This window comes from Bombina bombina, chromosome 4, assembly GCF_027579735.1.
Source record: "Bombina bombina isolate aBomBom1 chromosome 4, aBomBom1.pri, whole genome shotgun sequence".
Taxonomy (NCBI): domain Eukaryota; kingdom Metazoa; phylum Chordata; class Amphibia; order Anura; family Bombinatoridae; genus Bombina; species Bombina bombina.
The window spans coordinates 1,153,102,483-1,153,127,482 of record NC_069502.1 but is presented as its reverse complement, the minus strand read 5'-3'; the positions used below and the strand labels follow the sequence as shown (position 1 = coordinate 1,153,127,482).

Sequence of the window (25,000 nt, the reverse complement as noted above, 5' to 3'; positions counted from 1 at the left end):
CAGCATGGCTGGGGTGTAGTGCTTGTTATAATTATTATTTGATATCTATGCCTACAATTTTTATGCTATTTATTTATATAGAAATTAGAATATAAGGGAAATAAGGGGCTATTTTATTTACTATGGATGCCGATCCCAAGCTTTCTCTGTTCTTTGACAAATGTCTTTATTGTGCAGATGCCCAGGTTATACCTCTTGTGCAATTTTGTTCCCCTTGCCGTAATAAGGTTTTATTATCTAAAGATAAGGATCCCATATCTGAGCCTTCTTTTTCTCAGGATAATGCTGTTCAGGGGTTGTCTCAGCCTTCTTCTAACATGCCCCAGTCTTTGACAGATTCACATGCAGTGTCCTTCAGTACCTCTCAGTCAGTCCCTGGGAGTGTTTGTTTGCCTAAAGATTTTTCTGCTCAGTTGACGTCTGCAGTTTCTGCAGCCCTAAGTGCTTTACCTAGTTTTGGTAAAGGGAAGAGGAATCTAAGAACATTTCTATGGGTCCTGATTCTGCCAAGACTGATTTGGTTAGTCTTTCTCAGTTATCTAGCGAGGATCATTCCTCTGCAGCTTCTGAGGGCGAGATCTCTGATTCAGAATCTGTGGTTCCTAGTACAGTAGATTCTGAGGAGGTTAATTTTAGATTTAAACTGGAGCATCTCCATTTACTTTCGAAGGAGGTTTTAGCTACTTTTGATGACTCTGAAACAATTGCAGAGGCTCCTAAAAAAGCTAAGCTGAATAGAGTTTTTGATGTCAAACCTAAATCTGTGGAGGTTTTTTCTGTTCCAGGTCGCATGTCTGACATGTTTAAGAGGATGTTTCCTCTTGGCTGATTCAGTGCAAGTTTTGTGGCGCACTGTTCCTAGAGTAGAGGGCGCTATATCTACTTTAGCCAAGAGAACTACTATTCCTCTGGAGGATAGTTCCTCTTTTAGAGACCCTATGGATGAGAAAATGGAGGGTTATTTAAGAAAGATGTTTCTTCATTAGGGTTTGCAGTGGCAACCAGTTGCTAGTATTGTGACAGTTGCTGGTGCAGCCACTTATTGGTGTGACTCATTGTCTGATTTAATTTCAGAGGAGACTACTATAGAGAAGATCTAAGATAGGATCAAGGCTCTAAAGCTGGCTAATACTGTATGCAAGTTGTCAGGCTGGGAGCCAAGATTTCTAGGTTTGCAATTCTAGCCCGCAGAGCCCTTTGGTTAATGTCTTGGTCTGCGGATGTGACTTCCAAATCCAAGCTTCTGTCTTTACCTTTTAAAGGTAAGACCACGGGATAAGAAGAATAGGCCCAAGGGTTGTCAGACTTCTAATTTTCGTTCCTTTCGTAACTTCAAGCCAAGACTTCTTGGAGAGCTAGCAAGCCTTGGAATAGGGGTAAGCAATCCAGAAAGACTTCTGCTGATGCCAAGTCAGCATGAGGGGGCCGCCCCGATCCAGTTTTGGATCAGGTAGGGGGCAGGCTTTCCTTCTTTCAGCAGGCTTGGATTTGCAACGTTCCAGATCCTTGGGCAGTGGATGTAGTCTCCCAGGGATAGGATTCAAATCTTGTCCCCCCCGGGACAGATTTCTATTATCAAGATTATCTGTAAACCAGGTAAAGAGAGAGGCCTTCTTAAACTGCGTAAGAAATCTGTCTTCTTGGGGAGTGATTATCCCAGTTCCTCTAGCAGAACAGGGTCAGGGATTTTATTCAAATCTTTTTGTGGTTCCCAAAAAGGAGGGAACTTTTCGACCCATTCTAGACCTCAAGTCTCTCAACAAGTTTCTGAAGGTTCCGTCCTTCTAAATGGAGACTATTCGTTCTATTCTCCTTCTAGTTCAGGAGGGTCAATTTATGACTATCATAGACGAAGGTTCTAGGGGCTCTTTTAGCTGTGGCCAGATCTCTAGTGATTGTGGTGGCTCCTTAGACGATATCTTGGTTGAGGTGCCATCTTTTCAGTTAGCAAGATCCCATACAGATTCTCTGTTATCTATTCTCCGCTCTCACAGGTGTAAGGTGAATCTAGATAAACGTTCCTTGGTGCCAAGTACCAGGGTATGTTTTCTGGGAACAATCATAGACTCAGTATCCATGAAGATTTTTTTTAACAGAGGTCAGAAAATGTAACTTCTGGCGGCCTTTCGTACTCTTCAGTCCTCTGTGTCCATCAGTGGCAGTGTGCATGGAAGTAATTGGTCTCATGGTGGCATCCATTGAGATTATTCCGTTTGCTTGCTTCCATCTGAGACCTCTACAGTTATGTATGCTCAGTCAATGGAATGGAGACTACTCAAATCTCTCTCAGAGGATAGTTTTGGTGGATCTGCCAAGATCATTTATCTCAGGTCACTTCTTTTTCTGAGACCTTCTTTGGAGATTGTGACCACGAATACCAGCCTGTTAGGCTGGGGAGCAGTTTTTCGGGTCCCTAAGAGCTCAGGGACTTTGGACTCAGGAGGAGTCTGTCCTCCCTATAAATATCCTAGAATTGAGAGCAATTTTCAATGCACTAACAGCTTGGCCTCAACTGAGTTTAGTTCGATTTATCAGATTTCAATCGAACAACATCACTTCAGTGGCGTATATCAACCACCAAGGAGGAACTTGGAGCTTATTAGCTATAAAGGAGGTGACTCGAATTCTTCAGCGGGTAGAAACTCACAATTGTCATCCCTCTGCCATTCATATCCCAGGGTGGACAACTGGGAAGCAGATTATCTAAGCAGGCAGACGTTTCGCCCAGGGGAATGGACTCTCCAGCTGGAAGTTTTCTCGATGTTAACCCTCAAATGGGGAGTTCTGGAGCTGGATCTGATAGAATCTCGTCTAAACGCCAAGCTTCCATACTACGGAGCAAGATCAAGAGATCCTCAAGCAGCTCTGGTAGACGTCCTGGCAGTGCCATGGGACTTCGGTCTAATTTATCTGTTCCCTCTGGTTGCCTTCCTTCCTAGGGTGATAGCTCGTATCAAACAGGAGCAGGCTTCAGTGATTCTAATAGCTCCAGTGTGGCCTTGTAGAACTTGGTTTGCGGACCTAGTGAAGATGTCATCATTTCACCTTTGGAAATTGCCTCTGAGGAAGGATCTTCTTCAGGGTCCCTTTCTCCATCTGAACTTAGTTTCTCTGAAGCTGACTGCTTGGAGATTGAATGCTTAGTCTTGTCCAGACAAGGTTTTTCTGTGAAGGTTATTGAGACTATGATTCAGTAAGCCTGTTACTCGCAGGATTTATTATAAAAGGTATGGCGTAAATACCTTCATTGGTGTAGATCTAGAGGTCTTTCTCGGAGTCAGGTGAGAATTCCCTGTATTCTGTCCTTTCTTCAGGAGGGCTTGGAGAAGGGTTTATCAGTCAGTCCGCTAAAGGGTCAGATTTCGGTTCTGTCAATACTTCTGCAGAAGCGTCTGGCAATTTTGCCAGATGTTCAATCTTTTGTCCAGGCTTTGGTTAGAATCAGGCCTGTATTTAGGTCAAATGCTCCTCCTTGGAGTCTTCATCTTGTCCTCAAGGTTCTGCAGCAGGCTCCAATTGAGCCTATGCATTCTGTTGATATTAAAGGGACACTGAACCCAAATGTTTTCTTTAATGATTCAGATAGAACATGCAATTTTAAGCAACTTTCTAATTTACTCCTATTAATTTTTCTTCATTCTCTTGCTATCTTTATTTGAAAAAGAAGGCATCTAAGCTTTTTTTGGTTCAGACCTCTGGACAGCACTTTTTATTGGTGGATACATTTATCCACCAATCAGCAAGGACAACCCCAACCCAGGTTGGTCACCAAAAATGGGCCGTCATCTAAACTTACATTCTTGCATTTCAAATAAAGATACCAAGAGAATGCAGAAAATTTGATAATACTGTAGGAGTAAATTAGAAAGTTGCTTAAAATTTCATGCTCTATCTGAATCACGAAAGAAAAAATTTGGGTTCAGTGTCCCTTTAAGTTATTGTCCTGGAAGGTTTTGTTTCTGCTTGCAATTTCCTCTGCCCATTGAGTTTTGGAGCTTTCGACTCTACAGTGTGATCCTCATCTTATTCTTTATGCGGATAAGGCGGTCCTCCATACTAAATTAGGATTTCTACCTAAGGTGGTTTCGGAACGCAATATTAACCAAGAAATTGTTGTTCCTTCATTTTTTCCTAATCCTTCCTAAGAAGGAGCGGTTGTTGCACAATCTGGATGTTGTGCGTGCTCTGAAGTTCTATTTGCAGGCTACGAAAGATTTTCGTCAATCTTCTGCTCTTTTTGTTGTATTTTCTGGTAAGCAGAGGGGTAAGAAGGCCACTTCTTTTACTCCTTCCTTCTGGTTGAGAAGTGTTATTTGATTGGCTTATGAGACTACTGGACAGCAGCCTCCAGAGAAAATTACGGCTCACTTCACTAGGGCTGTCGCTTCCTCTTGGGCCTTTAAAAACGATGCTTCTATGGAACAGATTTTGTCATTTTCTAAACTTCAGGCACCACTATACCCTTTGTGTCTTCTTCTCTTTCCATGATTCCTAGGCTGAATGACTGGGGATTGTGGGAAGTGGGAGGATACGTGAAGCTTTGCTGGGGTGTTCTTTGCCTCCACCTGGTGGCCAGGAGTTGAATTCCCACTAGTAATTCAAGTGATTCATAGACTCTTCATGCCAGGAAAGAAAATAATTTATCAGGTAAGCATTAAATATATATTTTTTTTTTAGAAATTAGTCCCCAGAACTGCATTTCATACTCAAGGTGAGGTCTTAACAGGGATTTATATAGTGACAGAATTATGCTTTCCTCCCTTGCATCAATGCCTCTTTTAATACATGCTAGTATCTTATTAGCCATAGAAGCAACTGCCCTGCATTGTGCATCCATCTTTAGCTTTTTATCTTTTACTACTCCCAAATACCTTTCCTCTTCTGTTTGGCTAAGCCTAATCCCATTTAAATAATAGGTTGCCTATTAAATCTCATTTTCCATTTACCTGCCCATTCTTTGTAGATCCCCTTGTAAAGCAATTTCATCCTGAACTGACCTAAGGACACAACTGTGCATCATCTGCAAAAATAGAGATGCTGCTATTTAATCCTTGCTCCAGGTCATTAATAAAAATATTAAAAAGAACAGGGACCAGTACTGATTCCTGGGGGACTCCACTGACTACGTTTGTACAATCTGAATATGATCCATTTACAACTACTCGTTTCTCCCTGTCTTTTATCCAGTTATTTTTCCATGAGCTAACATTTTCAGCTTTTCCCAGTCCCTTAATTTTGTACATTAATCTCTATTGTGGCACTTTATCAAAAATATTGAGTTGAAATCATATTTACTATTCTATCGCCTAGATTTAGAGTTTTGCGTTAGCCGTCCAAATCAGCGTTAGGGGGTCCTAACGCTGGTTTTGGCCGGCCGCTGGTATTTAGAGTCTTGTAGGTAAGGGTCTAACGCTCACTTACCAGCCGCGACTTTTCCATACCGCAGATCCCCTTACGTCAATTGCGTATCCTATCTTTTCAATGGGATCTTTCTAACGCTGGTATTTAGAGTCTTGGCTGAAGTGAGCGTTAGAACTCTAACGACAAGACTCCAGCCGCAGAAAAAAGTCAGGAGTTAGGAGCTTTATGGGTTAACGCCGGTTCATAAAGCTCCTAACTACTGTGCTCTAAAGTACACTAACACCCATAAACTACCTATGTGCCCCTAAACCGAGGTCCCCACACATCGCCGACACTCTATTAAATTTTTTTAACCCCTAATCTGCCAACCGCACACCGCCGCCACCTACATTATCCCTATGAACCCCTAATCTGCTGCCCCTAACATCGCCGACCCCTATATTATATTTATTAACCCCTAATCTGCCCCCCCCAACGTCGCCGCTACCTACCTACACTTATTAACCCCTAATCTGCCGACCGGACCTCAACGCTACTATAATAAATGTATTAACCCCTAAACCGCCTCACTCCCGCCTCAAAAACCCTATAATAAATAGTATTAACCCCTAATCAGTATTAATCCCTAACATCGCTGACACCTAACTTCAAGTATTAACCCCTAATCTGCCAACCGGACCTCGCCACTACTATAATAAATGTATTAACCCCTAAAGCCAAGTCTAACCCTAACCCTAACACCCCCCTAAGTTAAATATAATTTAAATCTAATGAAATAAAATAAATCTTATTAAATAAATTATTCCTATTTAAAGCTAAATACTTACCTGTAAAATAAACCTTAATATAGCTACAATATAACTAATAATTATATTGTAGCTATTTTAGGATTTATATTTATTTTACAGGCAACTTTGTATTTATTTTAACTAGGTACAATAGCTATTAAATAGTTAATAACTATTTAATAGCTACCTAGTTAAAATAATTACAAAATTACCTGTAAAATAAATCCTAACCTAAGTTACAATTAAACCTAACACTACACTATTAATAAATTAATTACATAAACTACCGATCAGCCAATAGAATGCGAGCTCAATCTGATTGGCTGATTGGATCAGCCAATCGGATTGAACTTGAATCTGATTGGCTGATTCAATCAGCCAATCAGATTTTTCCTACCTTAATTCCGATTGGCTGATAGAATCCTATCAGCCAATCTGAATTCGAGGGACGCCATCTTGGATGACGTCCCTTAAAGGAACCTTCATTCATTGTCTAGTCGTCGGGAGAAGAGGATGTTCCGCGCCGGAGGTCTTGAAGATGGAGCTGCTCCTCGTCGGATGGATGAAGATAGAAGATGCCGCTTGGATGAAGATGTTTGCCGGTCCGGATCTCCTCTTCTTGCCGGATAGGATGAAGACTTCGGAGCCTCTTCTGGACGGATCGGTGATACCCGGCGTGGTGAAGACAAGGTAGGAAGATCTTCAGGGGCTTAGTGTTAGGTTTTTTAAGGGGGGGGTTTGGGTTAGATTAGGGGTATGTGGGTGGTGGGTTGTAATGTTGGGGGGGGGTATTGTATGTTTTTTTACAGGCAAAAGAGCTGTTTTCTTTGGGGCATGCCCCACAAAAGGCCCTTTTAAGGGCTGGTAAGGTAAAAGAGCTGTAAACTTTTTATTTTAGATTAGGGTAGGGCATTTTTTTATTTTGGGGGGCTTTGTTATTTTTTTTAGGGGGCTTAGAGTAGGTGTAATTAGTTTAAAGTTCTTGTAATCTTTTTTTATTTTTTGTAATTTAGTGTTTGTTTTTTGTAATTTAGTGTTTTTTTTTTTTTTGTAATTTAGTTTAGTTGATTTAATTGTAGATAATTGTAGGTAATTGTAGGTAGTTTATTTAATTAATTTATTGATAGTGTAGTGTTAGGTTTAATTGTAACTTAGGTTAGGATTTATTTTACAGGTAATTTTGTAATTATTTTAACTAGGTAGCTATTAAATAGTTATTAACTATTTAATAGCTATTGTACCTAGTTAAAATAAATACAAAGTTGCCTGTAAAATAAATATAAATCCTAAAATAGCTACAATATAATTATTAGTTATATTGTAGCTATATTAGGGTTTATTTTACAGGTAAGTATTTAGCTTTAAATAGGAATAATTTATTTAATAAGATTTATTTTATTTAGTTAGATTTAAATTATATTTAACTTAGGGGGGTGTTAGTGTTAGACTTAGCTTTAGGGGTTAATACATTTATTATAGTAGCGGCGAGGTCCGGTCGGCAGATTAGGGGTTAATACTTGAAGTTAGGTGTCAGCGATGTTAGGGAGGGCAGATTAGGGGTTAATACTATTTATTATAGGGTTTTTGAGGCGGGAGTGAGGCGGTTTAGGGGTTAATACATTTATTATAGTAGCGGTGAGTTCCGGTCGGCAGATTAGGGGTTAATAAGTGTAGGTAGGTAGTGGCGACGTTGGGGGGGGGCAGATTAGGGGTTAATAAATATAATATAGGGGTCGGCGGTGTTAGGGGCAGCAGATTAGCGGTACATAGGGATAATGTAGGTTGCGGCGGTGTACGGAGCGGCAGATTAGGGGTTAATAATAAAATGCAGGGGTCAGCGATAGCGGGGTCGGCAGATTAGGGGTTAATAAGTGTAAAGTTAGGGGTGTTTAGACTCGTTAGGTGCAGACTTAGGAAGTGTTTCCCCATAGGAAACAATGGGGCTGCGTTATGAGCTGAACGCTGCTTTTTTGCAGGTGTTAGGTTTTTTTTCAGCTCAAACTGCCCCATTGTTTCCTATGGGGAAATCGTGCACGAGCACGTTTTTTAAGCTGGCCGCGTCCGTAAGCAACGCTGGTATTGAGAGTTGCAGTGGCGGTAAATATGCCTGTACGCTCCCTTTTTGGAGCCTAACGCTGCCCTTCAGAAAACTCTAAATACCAGCGTTGTTTAAAAGGTGCGGGGGAAAAAAAAACATGCGTAGCTAACGCACCCCTTCTAACGCAAAACTCTAAATCTAGGCGTATGTGATTATGGAAAGGAGTTTGCGCATATGTGCATTGACATTTTTATGGCTACATATTCAGGTTAGATGTTCTATTCCTACTTATTTTGGTATAAACAGCTATGTGCTGCAAAGTAACAAAATAATAAATATTTTTTTCTAATTTTCAATTTACAGTTTGTATTGAATAATATGAGTGTATAGTCTTAGAAGGTTAACTGAAGATACATGTGGAAGCATAAATTAAAATGTGTTAGAAATATTTTGGAAATAACTCCCATTATTATAGTGAATTGAGTAAACAATATAAAATGACACAAACATTTATTTTTATTTAAATGTATTTTTTTGTTTTCTAAAACTGCATAGTCTGCTGGAAAAAAACAATGTATGATTTGTGTGGGTACCTCACAGAAAAACAACTGAAATTAGTATTTAAATACAAAGAATGCAACAGACTACAATGATTTAGCAGCAAATGGGTTGAATATATTCCTTATTTATATTCCATATTTATGTGTATATGTTTGCACTTGAGATGTCATGGTTGTATGAGATTCCAGGTTGTAAGAAATTCCAGTAATTCGTGATCTGTGAAATGTATTTTTCACATTGCACTCTGAAGTGGAATGTACATTGCATATTTATTGTTATATTCCTGATGACAATGTTTTGTAACATTCATAATTCTGATAATAAAGTTTATTTAAAAAAAAAAAAAAGAAATGCTGGTGCACTAATACCAAGCTATGTTTCACATGCACGTGCAATGAATAATGTTAACACTAAAACAGTGATAACTTTTAATAGAAGCATTTTTGCTAATATATCTATATTGTAAATATGTTTCTAATCAACCATGTACTTAATCTATGTGAGTTTTAATTTTGACCGGCATATCCCTTTAATTATTTACTGCACACATCATAAACTGCATTCAATCATCTAACCATGAATGAAATAGTGTCCATACTTTAATTTACCTTTTGGTTATGTATCTTATGCTTCTGTGAAAATCTCAACAGCAATACCCCTGTTTTAGGTTTTCATGTGTTATAGAATTAGCGGTTACATTATTTGGGGGTTTAACTAACTCCACCTCTGTCTCTTCTAATAAAAGTGGTTTTTTTAAATAAAAAAAAAGAAAAGAAACAACATTTACCTGCTGACATAGAATGTTATTGCCAGAAATTCTGATGGATTGGAATTGGGCTACATAATCCTAATGAATTTACCGTTTCTTATAATTTTGCGTATTCGTGTGTTTAGGTTTGATGATTCTTCTAACATGAACTTATAATGATTTGTACAGCGTCCTTTTATCAGATCCAGACATAAATAATATTTTCGTTATTGAGCAGCCAGATACTTACTAAACATGATCTCCAGGCGGATCAAACACCGCACAAAGTTATCAAAGTCTATAGTCATTTCATCATCAGCGTACCGTGCCACTAATAACTCATGCAAGTGGGAATTCAACTTAAAACCTGAAAATAGAAATAAAATGTTCATTTGATACAGGCTGGAACAATAGACAACAGCAATAATCCTGATTAGTGCAGGGAAAAGCAAAACATAGCAATGATTTTAACCCTTTGCTGACAGCCAATGATTTAAATAAAAAAAATAAAAAAGACTAACATCGTCCCCTCTAAGGAAAGGTATTCAGTAACTCCCTTTAATGTCTTTCCCAGTGATCCATTTTACCTGCTCGACTGTATTAATGTTTACAAAAGCTCCTTTACTTCATTTTGCAATTTGAAATAGCTGATTTTGACAGTTGAAACCACCACCTATATGGAAAATATGAATATACTGCAGTATTCTCTATATACAAGCTATGTAAACAAAAGGCAGCAGCAGAGATTAACCTCCCAGCGGTATGTTCACAGTGCTTGGAAGACAATGAACTGCCATAAATTGCCATAAAAAGCTTTTATTTCTTATACAATATCCGTCAAGGGAAGGAATATATTCCTTTTTAAAGTGTATAAGAAATAAAAACTTTTTATGGCAATCAGCAGCGTCGTGTTTTTAACCCAGACTTGTCGACACTGAGTGCCAGGAAATGGATCTTTTGTTTATGTGATTTGGGAGTTTGGTGGAGCCTCCTGCAATTCCTGGGCACCGGACCGGATTGAAGTGCTTACAGCGAGTTCCTGTGGGGATCGCTGAGGGTGTGACACAGTACAGCGCAGTGAGAGGTGGTTGTGGATCAGCGTAGAAGCCCGGGCTATAGAGAGACAGTCACATATCGGAGCGCTTACCGAGGATTGTGTTTGAATATATTTATATAGTTTACAAACCTGCAGCTTCCACAGCTTTCCTCATCTCATATGCATTCATTGTGCCTGTTCGATCTACATCAACCTTCCTATAAATTCCCTAGGGTGTAAAAAACAAATTAGACAATCTTTATATATATATTTTACTACTAAAGATGGGTTAAAAGATACAAGCCCAGAGAAGAAAAAGTTACTAATTTTTATATATACAGTATATACAGTGGGGAAAAAAAGCATTTAGTCAGCCACCACTTGCGCAAGTTCTCCCACTTAAGAAGATGAGAGAGTTCTTTAATTTTCATCATAGGTATACCTCAACTATGAGAGACAAAATGTGGAAACGAATCCAGACAATAACATTGTCTGATTTGGAAAGAATTTATTTGCAAATTATGGTGGAAAATAAGTATTTGGTCAACTACAAACAAGCAAGATTTCTGGCTCTCACATACCTGTATCTTCTTCTTTAAGAGGCTCCTCTGTCCTCCACTCATTACCTGTATTAATGGCACCTGTTTGAACTTGTTATCAGTATAAAAGACACCTGTCCACAACCTCAAACAGTCACACTCCAAACTCCACTATGGTGAAGACCAAAGAGCTGTCAAAGGACACCAGAAACAAAATTGTAGACCTGCACCAGGCTAGGAAGACTGAATCTGCAATAGGCAAGCAGCTTGGTGTGAAGAAATCAACTGTGGGAGCAATAATTAGAAAATGGAAGACATACAAGACCACTGATAATCTCCCTCGATCCGGGACTCCACGCAAGATCTCTCCCCGTGGGGTCAAAATGATCACAAGAACAGTGAGCAAACATCCCAGAACCACACGGGGGGACCTAGTGAATGACCTGCAGAGAGCTGGACCAACGTAACAGAGGCTACCATCAGTAACACACTACGCTGCCAGGGACTCAGATCCTGCAGTGCCAGACATGTCCCCCTGCTTAAGCCAGTACATGTCCGGGCCAGTCTGAAGTATGCTAGAGATCATTTGGATGATCCAGAAGCGGATTGGGAGAATGTCATATGGTCAGATGAAACCAAAGTAGAACTGTTTGGTAGAAACACAACTTGTCGTGTTTGAAGGAGAGAGAACACCATACCTACTGTGAAGCATGGGGGTGGCAACATCATGCTTTGGGGCTGTTTCTCTGCAAAGGGAACAGGACGACTGATCCGTGTACATAAAAGAATGAATGGGGCCATGTATCGTGAGATGTTGAGTGCAAACCTCCTTCCATCAGCAAGGGCATTGAAGATGAAATGTGGCTGGGTCTTTCAGCATGACAATGATCCCAAACACACCGCCCGGGCAACGAAGGAGTGGCTTCGTAAGAAGCATTTCAAGGTCCTGGAGTGGCCTAGCCAGTCTCCAGATCTCAACCCCATAGAAAACCTTTGGAGGGAGTTGAAAGTCTGTGTTGCCCAGCGACAGCCCCAAAACATCACTGCTCTAGAGGAGATCTGCAAGCAGGAATGGGCCAACATACCAGCAACACTGTGTGACAACCTTGTGAAGACTTACAGAAAACGTTTGACCTCTGTCATTGCCAACAAAGGATATATAACAAAGTATTAAGATGAACTTTTGATATTGACCAAATACTTATTTTCCACCATAATTTGCAAATAAATTCTTTCCAAATCAGACAATGTGATTGTCTGGATTTGTTTCCACATTTTGTCTCTCATAGTTGAGGTATACCTATGATGAAAATTAAAGGCCTCTCTCATCTTCTTAAGTGGGAGAACTTGCACAATTGGTGTCTGACTAAATACTTTTTTTCCCCACTGTATATATATATATATATACAGGGAGTGCAGAATTATTAGGCAAGTTGTATTTTTGAGGATTAATTTTATTATTGAACAACAACCATGTTCTCAATGAACCCAAAAAACTCATTAATATCAAAGCTGAATAGTTTTGGAAGTAGTTTTTAGTTTGTTTTTAGTTATAGCTATTTTAGGGGGATATCTGTGTGTGCAGGTGACTATTACTGTGCATAATTATTAGGCAACTTAACAAAAAACAAATATATACCCATTTCAATTATTTATTTTTACCAGTGAAACCAATATAACATCTCAACATTCACAAATATACATTTCTGACATTCAAAAACAAAACAAAAACAAATCAGTGACCAATATAGCCACCTTTCTTTGCAAGGACACTCAAAAGCCTGCCATCCATGGATTCTGTCAGTGTTTTGATCTGTTCACCATCAACATTGCGTGCAGCAGCAACCACAGCCTCCCAGACACTGTTCAGAGAGGTGTACTGTTTTCCCTCCTTGTAAATCTCACATTTGATGATGGACCACAGGTTCTCAATGGGGTTCAGATCAGGTGAACAAGGAGGCCATGTCATTAAATTTTCTTCTTTTATACCCTTTCTTGCCAGCCACGCTGTGGAGTACTTGGACGCGTGTGATGGAGCATTGTCCTGCATGAAAATCATGTTTTTCTTGAAGGATGCAGACTTCTTCCTGTACCACTGCTTGAAGAAGGTGTCTTCCAGAAACTGGCAGTAGGACTGGAAGTTGAGCTTGACTCCATCCTCAACCCGAAAAGGCCCCACAAGCTCATCTTTGATGATACCAGCCTAAACCAGTACTCCACCTCCACCTTGCTGGCGTCTGAATCGGACTGGAGCTCTCTGCCCTTTACCAATCCAGCCACGGGCCCATCCATCTGGCCCATCAAGACTCACTCTCATTTCATCAGTCCATAAAACCTTAGAAAAATCAGTCTTGAGATATTTCTTGGCCCAGTCTTGACGTTTCAGCTTGTGTGTCTTGTTCAGTGGTGGTCGTCTTTCAGCCTTTCTTACCTTGGCCATGTCTCTGAGTATTGCACACCTTGTGCTTTTGGGCACTCCAGTGATGTTGCAGCTCTGAAATATGGCCAAACTGGTGGCAAGTGGCATCTTGGCAGCTGCACGCTTGACTTTCCTCAGTTCATGGGCAGTTATTTTGCGCCTTGGTTTTTCCACACGCTTCTTGCGACCCTGTTGACTATTTTGAATGAAACGCTTGATTGTTCGATGATCACGCTTCAGAAGCTTTGCAAATTTAAGAGTGCTGCATCCCTCTGCAAGATATCTCACTATTTTTTACTTTTCTGAGCCTGTCAAGTCCTTCTTTTGACCCATTTTGCCAAAGGAAAGGAAGTTGCCTAATAATTATGCACACCTGATATAGGGTGTTGATGTCATTAGACCACACCCCTTCTCATTACAGAGATGCACATCACCTAATATGCTTAATTGGCAGTAGGCTTTCGAGCCTATACAGCTTGGAGTAAGACAACATGCATAAAGAGGATGATGTGGTCAAAATACTCATTTGCCTAATAATTCTGCACTCCCTGTGTATATATATATATATATATATATATATATATATATATATATATATATATAGACACACACACTGAACAAAGTTAACTTATTTGAACAATCTGGACACTTCCTACTTTAAAGGAACATTAACACTAAATAAATGCTAGATAGAATGATTTATTTAAAGAAAAGATTAGTTTGAGAATAACATGTAGATTTCTTAAAATTTCATTAGCTGTTTTAATATTGACAAAAACATAAATTATGCTTACCTGACAATTTCCTTTTCTTCTGATGGAAAGAGTTCACAGCTGCATTCATTACTTTTGGAAAATAAGAACCTGGCCACCAGGAGGAGGCAAAGACACCCCAGCCAAAGGCTTAAATACTCCTCCCACTTCCCACATCCCCCAGTCATTCTGCCGAGGAACAAGGAACAGTAGAAGAAATATCAGGGTGAAATGATCAGGTAAGCATAATTTATGTTTTTCTTCTTAAATGGAAAGAGTCCACATCTGCATTCATTAATTTTGGGAAAACAATACCCAAGCTATAGAGGACACTGATGCCAAGACGGGAGGGTACAATAGGCAGCCCATACTGAGGGCACCAGGCCTGAACCTCTACCCAATAAAAAATCCCACTTTGTCCGAAGCCGAGAAAAGATTTCAAAGGAAAAGCCCCAGTGACACTGACTCGCAGCCAGTCCAGAGACAAATTAGAGACCGCAAACGGACTCGACTGAGCAAACAGTCCACCAAGAGACACCGTTGCCCAACAGACGGTCCCCCACCACTCACCCCTCACAAATGAAGGGTAAAGCAGCCGAAAACCCTAAAAGGAACAAGGCCAAGGAGGACCGAGGAACTGAAAATTCTCTCAATGCAAAAAAACAGCACCTCCAAAAGGGAAGGAGGCCATGCCTATACCAGGCAAAACCCGGGATAATACCAAGCACGGAGACCGAAAAATCATCCCTCCAACATCCTACAAGCATGGAACGCAATTAAAGACGCAAAGTCCTCCCAACACGTGCCCATAGAATACCCAAGTATTCGACCATGAAAGAGCGTGTAATAGACCAAGGCGAAACCTCAAGTTTGAGAACACAGAAGGAACTAAAACATGAATGGTCTTGTAACGCACGGCTAATCCCCCTTAAGGGACTCAAGGCACTGCTCATCATATCAACCTCGAAAGGAAAAAGGCTGAGTAGACCTCACCGGAGATAAGACCAGCAACACTCGGTTTGCTACAGTGCAGAGTAGTCACAGTGCATTAATACTGTCCAGCTAGCCGCAAGGAAGAAGAAGAAGCAGTCTTCAAGAAACAGACCGCACAAAACAGCCCCCGACAGAGGGCACGCTCCAAGAACCCGAAGCCGCCAGACCTACTCACAGGTCCCTAAAAAGGGGAACACAAAGCCTCCATCGAGAGCCCCCGAGAAGGAGAATTACCTTCAGAACCCAAAGGAAGAGAAAAACCCATCTCCTAGCACACTGAGCTATCAGAATAGATACAGCAAGCTCACACATCCCAAAGGATACCATGACCCATAGACCGCTCAGGCATCCTGACCTGCAGACCTAGCTGGTCCACCAATACAAGGGAACAAAGATCCCGAAACTGGTACATGAACGAGCGTAAAGATGGCAAAGCCATCCCCCCAGAGTACACAACTCTGAAAACAGACAAGGCCATAGACCCAAGGAACAATCAAAATAAGGACCCACAGTCTGACATGGAACCAGCAAGATTCCAGGTGGAACCAAGTCCACCTTCCACTTCCCAACCAGGAGAAGCCCCTAGTAAGGACTCCGTCTCCCCAGAAGCGAATATCCCTTAAGAAAAAGGGAAGAGGCCAGAAGGGCAACAACGGTCTCCAGGCCCGAAGCCACCGGCTAAACGGGAAGAAAAAATCCCCCGCAAATGTTCTAGAAAGAACCCCCACACAAGTAGTTTACCCAACATAGGCACAGCCAACCCATTTGCCTGCAGAGCAGAGAATCCACTGGTACCCTGGCAAACTAATAGGGGAATGCAACCCTAAGGCGCACCTGAAGACTGGAATCCACCGCCAGCAGCTGGGTAGAAACCCACCATACTTGAGGTGCAAGCCACCCAGTGAACTCCAGATGAAATGGGTTACTCTGTGGCAAGGAGTAATAAATACTCTGATAGACCGGGCCAACCCTGGCCCGGTCAGGTAGATGGAGCAAGGACGTGGCCCCAGTTCCCACCACCGTGGAACATCCCGACCAGCCCTGAGATCCAAACAACCCAAAACTGGGACAGGAACAAAGCCCCCGAGAGAGGAAGACTCACAAAGAAAAAACAGGTTCGGGTACCTCATAGTTCAGGCAACTATACCCTGGAACTAAACACCCTGACTGGCCAAAAAGCCAAACAAAAGGGATGGAGCATATCCAGAAAATCCAGACAGCGCAGAAAACTTGAAAACTCCGACCAAATGAAGGAACCACCCCTAGATAAAGTCCAACTCCCAAGGAGCAAAGCTAGAAGTCAAATAAGACTTCACAGGCCACAGGACAACAGAGGGGATACCTTGAAGTTCCCAAAACCCTACTAGCAGGGCTAGTCTCCCCATCACCTCCACACAGACAGAGGACACAGGGGAGAGAAAAGGTGCTAAACCTTCCCAGCTCCAGGAAAACCCGAGCTAAAAAAGTCCCCACCGGGATCAACCAACGTGCGGAACACAGATCTCCAAAAGGAGATCTAATCCACCCGGGAAAATGGAAAAAGACCCAAGGTCTCATAACTCAGACAGACCTTACGCGGCCTAGAGTAAGAGCCATATCTAGAAACACTATAAACAGCTGACACGCACCCCTTTAAAGGTGCCAAAAGCTGCAATAGGTTTCAAAATACAAAACCTTTTGCAAGATGGACAGCTAATCAAGCTGTTGGATCAAGCCCCATAGGACCATCCAGGAGCCTAAAAAATGAAGGCCAAACCACTCAAGCAGTGGAAACGGGGCACTACGCCCGCCAGCCCCCCCCCCCCCACTTGGAGGAGGAACTCCAGGTTCTGATGAAATCAGATGTCAGATAAAGTGACGCAGCGGAACACTCCCCTGCCCGGTCATCCATGACTGAAGGCTATAAGGACTGCAACAATTCTTTCCTGTCTCATGAACCCACAGGTCCTCTCGAATGCTTAGTTGAACATAAAAAACAATGATAACTGGAGCACTCAGCGCTACTACTGATCCAGCAAAAACTGTGCCATGTGTCTGAACAGTCACAAAACCAAACAAACCTGAAAGGACCAGCCTGTACTCAGGGTCCTAACCAGCAAGCTGCAAAAATTCTCCCACATAGGGGAAAGAGGAAAACAGACATTATTAAACATAGGGCTAACATGTCCAAACAACTTCCAAAGAAGTAACAAGGAGTATCGATCTCAGATGGTTCCCAAAGGAAACAAAAACAAATAAAAGACATCCCATCGGATACAAAATAAAATATAAGGCAACCCTAAGGTTAACGCCCAAAAGACACAGGCCTGCCCACAGGACCAGCCAAACGGAGCCCTATCTTACAAAAAATTGGGAAAAATCACAAACAAACGACAAACAGGGTCAATAATTGAAAAAGATGTCTAAGCAACGCACTAAGGTGCACAATCCTGTAATGAAAGCCACAACACTCCGGAACAGCTACACCTGCGGAGAACTGTAGAGGCCCACCCCAAGGTGGAAGACCTGGGACAATAGGGCACAAGCACAATCTCAAATGAACGTCTGGACTCTGCAGACGGACCATCGCTAACAATATCTGGAAGCGAAAATGTGCTGCAACCTCCGGGGGGAACTTTCCACCCCGCATGGAGAAACCAAAAACTGGGTTACCCGCATGTGTAGAAGTATGAATTGGTAGGGAACTCGCCTCTTGGAGGACGGGGCCCCCAGAGATGGATGGCTCAGCAGTCCCGATTCCCAGAGCCCAAGAAACCAGGCGCTCTCATATGGCATACGGAACAAAACTGGTCGACATGTGCCAACGAGGCCAAACCGGAGTCATCACCGGACACAGAATCTGAAATTAAAATAGTCTCGGTATCAGAATCCTCCATAACTGAATCTGAAATGAGCACAGTCTCAGCATCAGAATCCTCCATAACTGGATAGAGGAAATAGCAATATGATTTAAAGTATTAAAACAAAAACGGCACCTGACACCCACAATGGCTGGGGCACTCACCACCTCCTACGACCAGACCCCTGCAGACTAGAATATCTCCTACACCACGCGGTCAGGAATGCGGAAATGGGGAATGGATCATAACCACGCCCAAACACAAGGTGAACCGTACAGTCCAAAAAAGCGTGCCCAACCAAAAGGCCATGTCACTTCCAAAGGCCTCAAAGTTCCAACCACAAGCCCATAAACATCACACATAAGCAGGTTGAATCCCATAACAAACATGATTATAAACCCCCCTGTTCAATAACCCCCCAGAAGATATTATCCCTCAATTCCAAGATACTAACAGAGACTCACTGAGACCCTTATGTCATATAGTTAGACCCGCAAAGGTGTGGTAGCCTCTCGGGAAAACATTCACATTACAGTACATTGACGATAAAGTAAAATGAAACAATCTTACCAGAATCTACGCCGTGTAACAGGAACACAGCCTTTCAAGTGTGACGAATAGTGGCATCGCCTCCGACATGGACTTGAGAGAAGAAGCAGGCAGCGGAGCGAAGTTCGACTACACCGATTGCTTGAGGAGCTGCTAATATTAGTCAGGATGGTTTCGCAGAGAGACTCTCCTTGCATCTCCGGACTCTTTCATCCAAGCCCTCACTGAGAGACTGACAGGACTACTTAAAACTCCTGTCCCATGCCGAAGAGTACTACCCTCCATAAGAGACAAAGACAAAAATTAAAAATTCTGACACGTCTCTGCCAACCTCCTGGGACGAAAGGCAAAGAATGACTGGGGGGTGAGGGGAGTGGGAGGAGTATTTAAGCCTTTGGTTGGGTTGTCTTTGCCTCCTCCTGGTGGCCAGGTTCTTAATTCCCAAAAGTAATGAATGCAGCTGTGGACTTTTTCCATTTAAGAAGACAATAAGTGTTAAGTTTTAGTATCTATAAACAATGGGAGCTGCCATGTTGTAAATTAGGTTACCTTCTCTAGCCAATTAGGGACCGTTATAAATAGGTTACTAGAGTGTACAGCCAATGGCCGTGTGGAATATAACCATGTTCTGCACTTCCATTTGTAACAGGAACTGAAAAGCGTTCTTGATAGAAAGTATGAAACTTTAGACCAAAACTGATATATCTTAGGACAAGCCCATAAATAGTGTATAAAGTCTGGGTTAAATAGCAAACATTTAGGGCAACAATTTTTAACATCTCTCCATTTAGATGCTTTCCTTAGTAATATACAGGGAGTGCAGAATTATTAGGCAAATGAGTATTTTGACCACATCATCCTCTTTATGCATGTTGTCTTACTCCAAGCTGTATAGGCTCGAAAGTCTACTACCAATTAAGCATATTAGGTGATGTGCATCTCTGTAATGAGAAGGGGTGTGGTCTAATGACATCAACACCCTATATCAGGTGTGCATAATTATTAGGCAACTTCCTTTCCTTTGGCAAAATGGGTCAAAAGAAGGACTTGACAGGCTCAGAAAAGTCAAAAATAGTGAGATATCTTGCAGAGGGATGCAGCACTCTTAAAATTGCAAAGCTTCTGAAGCGTGATCATCGAACAATCAAGCGTTTCATTCAAAATAGTCAACAGGGTCGCAAGAAGCGTGTGGAAAACCAAGGCGCAAAATAACTGCCCATGAACTGAGAAAAGTCAAGCATGCAGCTGCCAAGATGCCACTTGCCACCAGTTTGGCCATATTTCAGAGCTGCAACATCACTGGAGTGCCCAAAAGCACAAGGTGTGCAATACTCAGAGACATGACCAAGGTAAGAAAGGCTGAAAGACGACCACCACTGAACAAGACACACAAGCTGAAACGTCAAGACTGGGCCAAGAAATATCTCAAGACTGATTTTTCTAAGGTTTTATGGACTGATGAAATGAGAGTGAGTCTTGATGGGCCAGATGGATGGGCCCGTGGCTGGATTGGTAAAGGGCAGAGAGCTCCAGTCCGACTCAGACGCCAGCAAGGTGGAGGTGGAGTACTGGTTTGGGCTGGTATCATCAAAGATGAGCTTGTGGGGCCTTTTCGGGTTGAGGATGGAGTCAAGCTCAACTCCCAGTCCTACTGCCAGTTTCTGGAAGACACCTTCTTCAAGCAGTGGTACAGGATGAAGTCTGCATCCTTCAAGAAAAACATGATTTTCATGCAGGACAATGCTCCATCACACGCGTCCAAGTACTCCACAGCGTGGCTGGCAAGAAAGGGTATAAAAGAAGAAAATCTAATGACATGGCCTCCTTGTTCACCTGAACCCCATTGAGAACCTGTGGTCCATCATCAAATGTGAGATTTACAAGGAGGGAAAACAGTACACCTCTCTGAACAGTGTCTGGGAGGCTGTGGTTGCTGCTGCACGCAATGTTGATGGTGAACAGATCAAAACACTGACAGAATCCATGGATGGCAGGCTTTTGAGTGTCCTTGCAAAGAAAGGTGGCTATATTGGTCACTGATTTGTTTTTGTTTTGTTTTTGAATGTCAGAAATGTATATTTGTGAATGTTGAGATGTTATATTGGTTTCACTGGTAAAAATAAATAATTGAAATGGGTATATATTTGTTTTTTGTTAAGTTGCCTAATAATTATGCACAGTAATAGTCACCTGCACACACAGATATCCCCCTAAAATAGCTATAACTAAAAACAAACTAAAAACTACTTCCAAAACTATTTCAGCTTTGATATTAATGAGTTTTTTGGGTTCATTGAGAACATGGTTGTTGTTCAATAATAAAATTAATCCTCAAAAATACAACTTGCCTAATAATTCTGCACTCCCTGTATAATCATGATTTATAATTCTAAATTGAGATTCTCTTTGGTCGGCCGATATAGTGTTCTTCTCCACTAACTTTAAGCTAGTGCTAATTGTTTGTTTAGATATTTCTAGTGTACAGTTCTGTAACGGATACCAGGCAGCTAAGGCTACCCCCCCACCCCCCTACAACCTCACCCCTGTTGTTTCTCAGCGGTTTTGGGCTCCTCAGAGCAACCACAATCCCTGGAAGCTTTGGTTTGCTTGTCTTGTGAAAAGCTGGTGTATGACCAGGAAAACCCTCCTAGGCTGGACGGGCCCCTGGAACTCCCGGTAGGCCGCCTCACCACGGACACCCGCCTAACCCCTCTCAGGCTCTCCGGGCTCCTGGAACTCCCGGTCGGCCACAGGACAGCAGGACACCCACTAACTTTACCCCTGGTCGCTCCAGCAACCATGTGCCCCAGAGCTCCGCTCTTTTTGGGATTAGTAGCCCCTAGGGAGGACAAGAGGTGGGGGAATTACCGGAGGGGAGCTGCTTTGGGAACCGGGGGTTTTGGACACCCCTACCCCCATAACTTCAATGGGCTTTATCGCCAGTCCCCAATAACGAATCACGCCACTTTTTGGACTGCGGCATCTGGGGACCGAGAGCTCCCCCGGGATCACCCAAAACTGTCACCACTGTGTCCTGGGATTCTGTTGGACTATGGTTGCTATGGAGGCACCGGTCAGTCTGGAGGGGCAAGAATGGCGGGAAAACTGTGGCATTGTCTCCCTGTTTTATCAAGATGTGTGTGTGTATAAAAGATGTGTTTTTGTCCCAATAAAGGCAGTTCTTATTTAACTTGAATGCTAGTCTGTCTAGTCATTTAGGTGGGCTCCTGCTAGAATCACTTTCCTGGGCTACATAGCAGCCTGTTCCAGGCAAAGGAAGTACCCTCTGGCAGAGCTACCCAGTCGGGGTAGCTGGAGTCTGCCACAGGGTGGGACCCTTAATACTGGTGCTGTCAGGCATCAGGGGTGGCTACAGGCTGTGGTCACTTGTCAGCTACATAGCTGCAGTCAGCAGGGAGGAAGCAGGACCCGTTTGGCGGAGCTACCCTGTCGGGGTAGCCGGGGTATCCGTCACAAGTTTCTATTCCATTTCTCGATAAAATTGTCTTATTCCCTATGGACTATTTTGTATGAAATTGTTTTGTATATATCCGGTATCTTCATTTTCTTTTTCTCAGCAAGTTTACATAACTTTTGAAAGGGAGAAGTATTCCATATATCCGGATGTTTTCTAATAATGGATTCAATATAATGCAAAACCTGATGATAACTGAACTCTTGCGAGGGGGGGGATATCATATATTGAAGCAATTTCCTCAAATGATTTAATTTTTCTGGATTTTTATCCATAAATTGATGGATATATTTCAAATCTTTATTATTCCATATATTAAATGGATATTGATATCCTATCGGGAACTTAGGATATCTCCAGAGTGGTAGAAAACTTTAACCCCTTAAGGACCAGCGACGTACCCTGTATGTCACTGGCCTTTTTTTGGGACTTGATTGTTTTATACCGTGGTCTTGCCACCAGCGTTGAGACTGCTCTATTCCACAAAGCCTTCTGGAGGGAGGGCATTAATAGTGTGTTCTTGCTAGACTTGTGCTATTATGTCCTGAAAAAACCCTTAACGATCAGTGACATACAGGGTATATTGTGGTCATTAAGGGGTTAAAACATGTGATTATTATCAGTCTTTTTTTTCCTTTAAACGAAGCATTAAAGATATCGTGGAATAGGAATCTCGATTTTAGTTTATGTGGTAAATATTTGGGTTTATTGTGTAAAATATAGCTTAAACTAATGTTTCCTATCCTCTCCCAATCTAATTCATAGGTTATTTTCTTTTTTATCTAATAACCAATCTAAGGTATGTTTCATGAGTATAGCTGTATTGTAATAATCCAAATTTGGGAGAACTAATCCCCCATTCATATACGGTAGATTAAAGTCCCTTTAACTACAGTTTAACAGTTTTTTATTTTATCACAACAGCCACTTAATGTATCTTGTACATCAATAAACAAATAAAGAGGTGGAAAACCTACCTGGTATTTCAGTATTTTTGACCAAAGGATATTGAATTCCTTCAGGCCCAGTTTCCCGGATCCATCAGACTAAATATATAGGGTGAAGGACTTAACACAAAATATAGAAACATCATCATAATTAATGCTTATTGCAGATGTCGTTAAGCAAGTGGCTCTCAAATGTTTTGTTTGTTGATCTCATAGGTATATTTCTTAAATCTCAGTGACACTACTAAATCTTTTTTTACCACAGAGGTACAACACATAATTGTAATAGTGTGTAATATATATATATATATATATATATATATATATATATATATATATATATATACACACACACACACATATATATACCTACATACCTTTTGTGATGAGAGTGGGAAGTGACGTCACCAGATTGGGGGCGGGGCTTAGGTCCGTTTGTCTGTGTCGCAGTTACTTAGTGAAATCAATGCTACCAGATGTGTGTTTCCCTGCTCTACAATAAAAACATAATTTATGCTTACCTAATAAATTTATTTCTCTTGTGGTGTATCCAGTCCACGGATCATCCATTACTTGTGGGATATTCTCCTTCCCAACAGGAAGTTGCAAGAGGATCACCCACAGCAGAGCTGCTATATAGCTCCTCCCCTAACTGCCATATCCAGTCATTTGACCGAAAACAAGCAGAGAAAGGAGAAACCATAGGGTGCAGTGGTGACTGTAGTTTAAAATTAAAAAATACCTGCCTTAAAATGACAGGGCGGGCCGTGGACTGGATACACCACAAGAGAAATAAATTTATCAGGTAAGAATAAATTATGTTTTCTCTTGTAAGGTGTATCCAGTCCACGGATCATCCATTACTTGTGGGATACCAATACCAAAGCTAAAGTACACGGATGAAGGGAGGGACAAGGCAGGTACTTAAACGGAAGGTACCACTGCCTGTAAAACCTTTCTCCCAAAAATAGCCTCCAAAGAAGCAAAAGTATCAAATTTGTAGAATTTTGAAAAAGTATGAAGCGAAGACCAAGTCGCCGCCTTGTAAATCTGTTCAACAGAAGCCTCATTTTTAAAGGTCCATGTGGAAGCCACAGCTCTAGTAGAATGAGCTGTAATCCTTTCAGGAGGCTGCTGGCCAGCAGTCTCATAGGCTAAGCGAATTATGCTTCTTAGCCAAAAAGAAAGAGAGGTTGCCGAAGCCTTTTGACCTCTCCTCTGTCCAGAGTAGACAACAAACAAAGCAGATGTTTGACGAAAATCTTTAGTAGCTTGTAAGTAAAACTTTAAAGCACGAACCACGTCCAGAATGTGTAATAGACGTTCCTTCTTTGAAGAAGGATTAGGACACAAAGACGGAACAACAATCTCTTGATTGATATTCTTATTAGATACCACCTTAGGTTAAAACCCAGGTTTGGTACGCAGAACTACCTTATCTGCATGGAAGATCAGATAAGGAGAATCACATTTTAATGCAGATAACTCGGAAACTCTACGAGCCGAGGAAATAGCTACCAAAAAAAAACTTTACAAGATAAAAGTTTGATATCTATGGAATGCAGAGGTTCAAACGGAACCCCTTGAAGACCTTTAAGAACCAAATTTAAGCTCCAAGGTGGAGCAACAGGTTTAAACACAGGCTTGATTCTAACTAAAGCCTGACAAAATGCCTGAACGTCTGGAACATCCGCCAGACGCTTGTGCAAAAGAATAGACAGCGCAGAAATCTGTCCCTTTAAGGAACTAGCTGAAAATCCTTTTTCCAATCCTTCTTGGAGAAAAGATAATTTCCTGGGAATCCTGACCTTACTCCATGAGTAGCCCTTGGATTCACACCAATAAAGATATTTACGCCATATCTCATGATAGATTTTCCTGGTGACAGGCTTTTGTGTCTGAATTAAGGTATCAATGACTAACTCGGAGAAACCACGCTTTGATAAAATCAAGC

General features: G+C 41.7%; 1 protein-coding gene across 2 annotated transcripts in view; it reads right to left on the bottom strand.

The window, feature by feature from the left end:
- The window catches only part of LOC128658096 (calpain-2 catalytic subunit), a 237,715-nt gene that overhangs the window by 24,106 nt on the left and 188,609 nt on the right, over nucleotides 1–25,000 (bottom strand). For both annotated transcript variants that reach the window (XM_053712589.1, XM_053712590.1), the window contains 3 exons: nucleotides 23,077–23,145; nucleotides 10,683–10,761; nucleotides 9,747–9,863 (listed from right to left, as the gene is read on the bottom strand). In XM_053712589.1, the coding sequence (XP_053568564.1) occupies nucleotides 9,747–9,863; nucleotides 10,683–10,761; nucleotides 23,077–23,145 (265 nt within the window). The remainder of the gene's footprint in view (nucleotides 1–9,746; nucleotides 9,864–10,682; nucleotides 10,762–23,076; nucleotides 23,146–25,000) is intronic.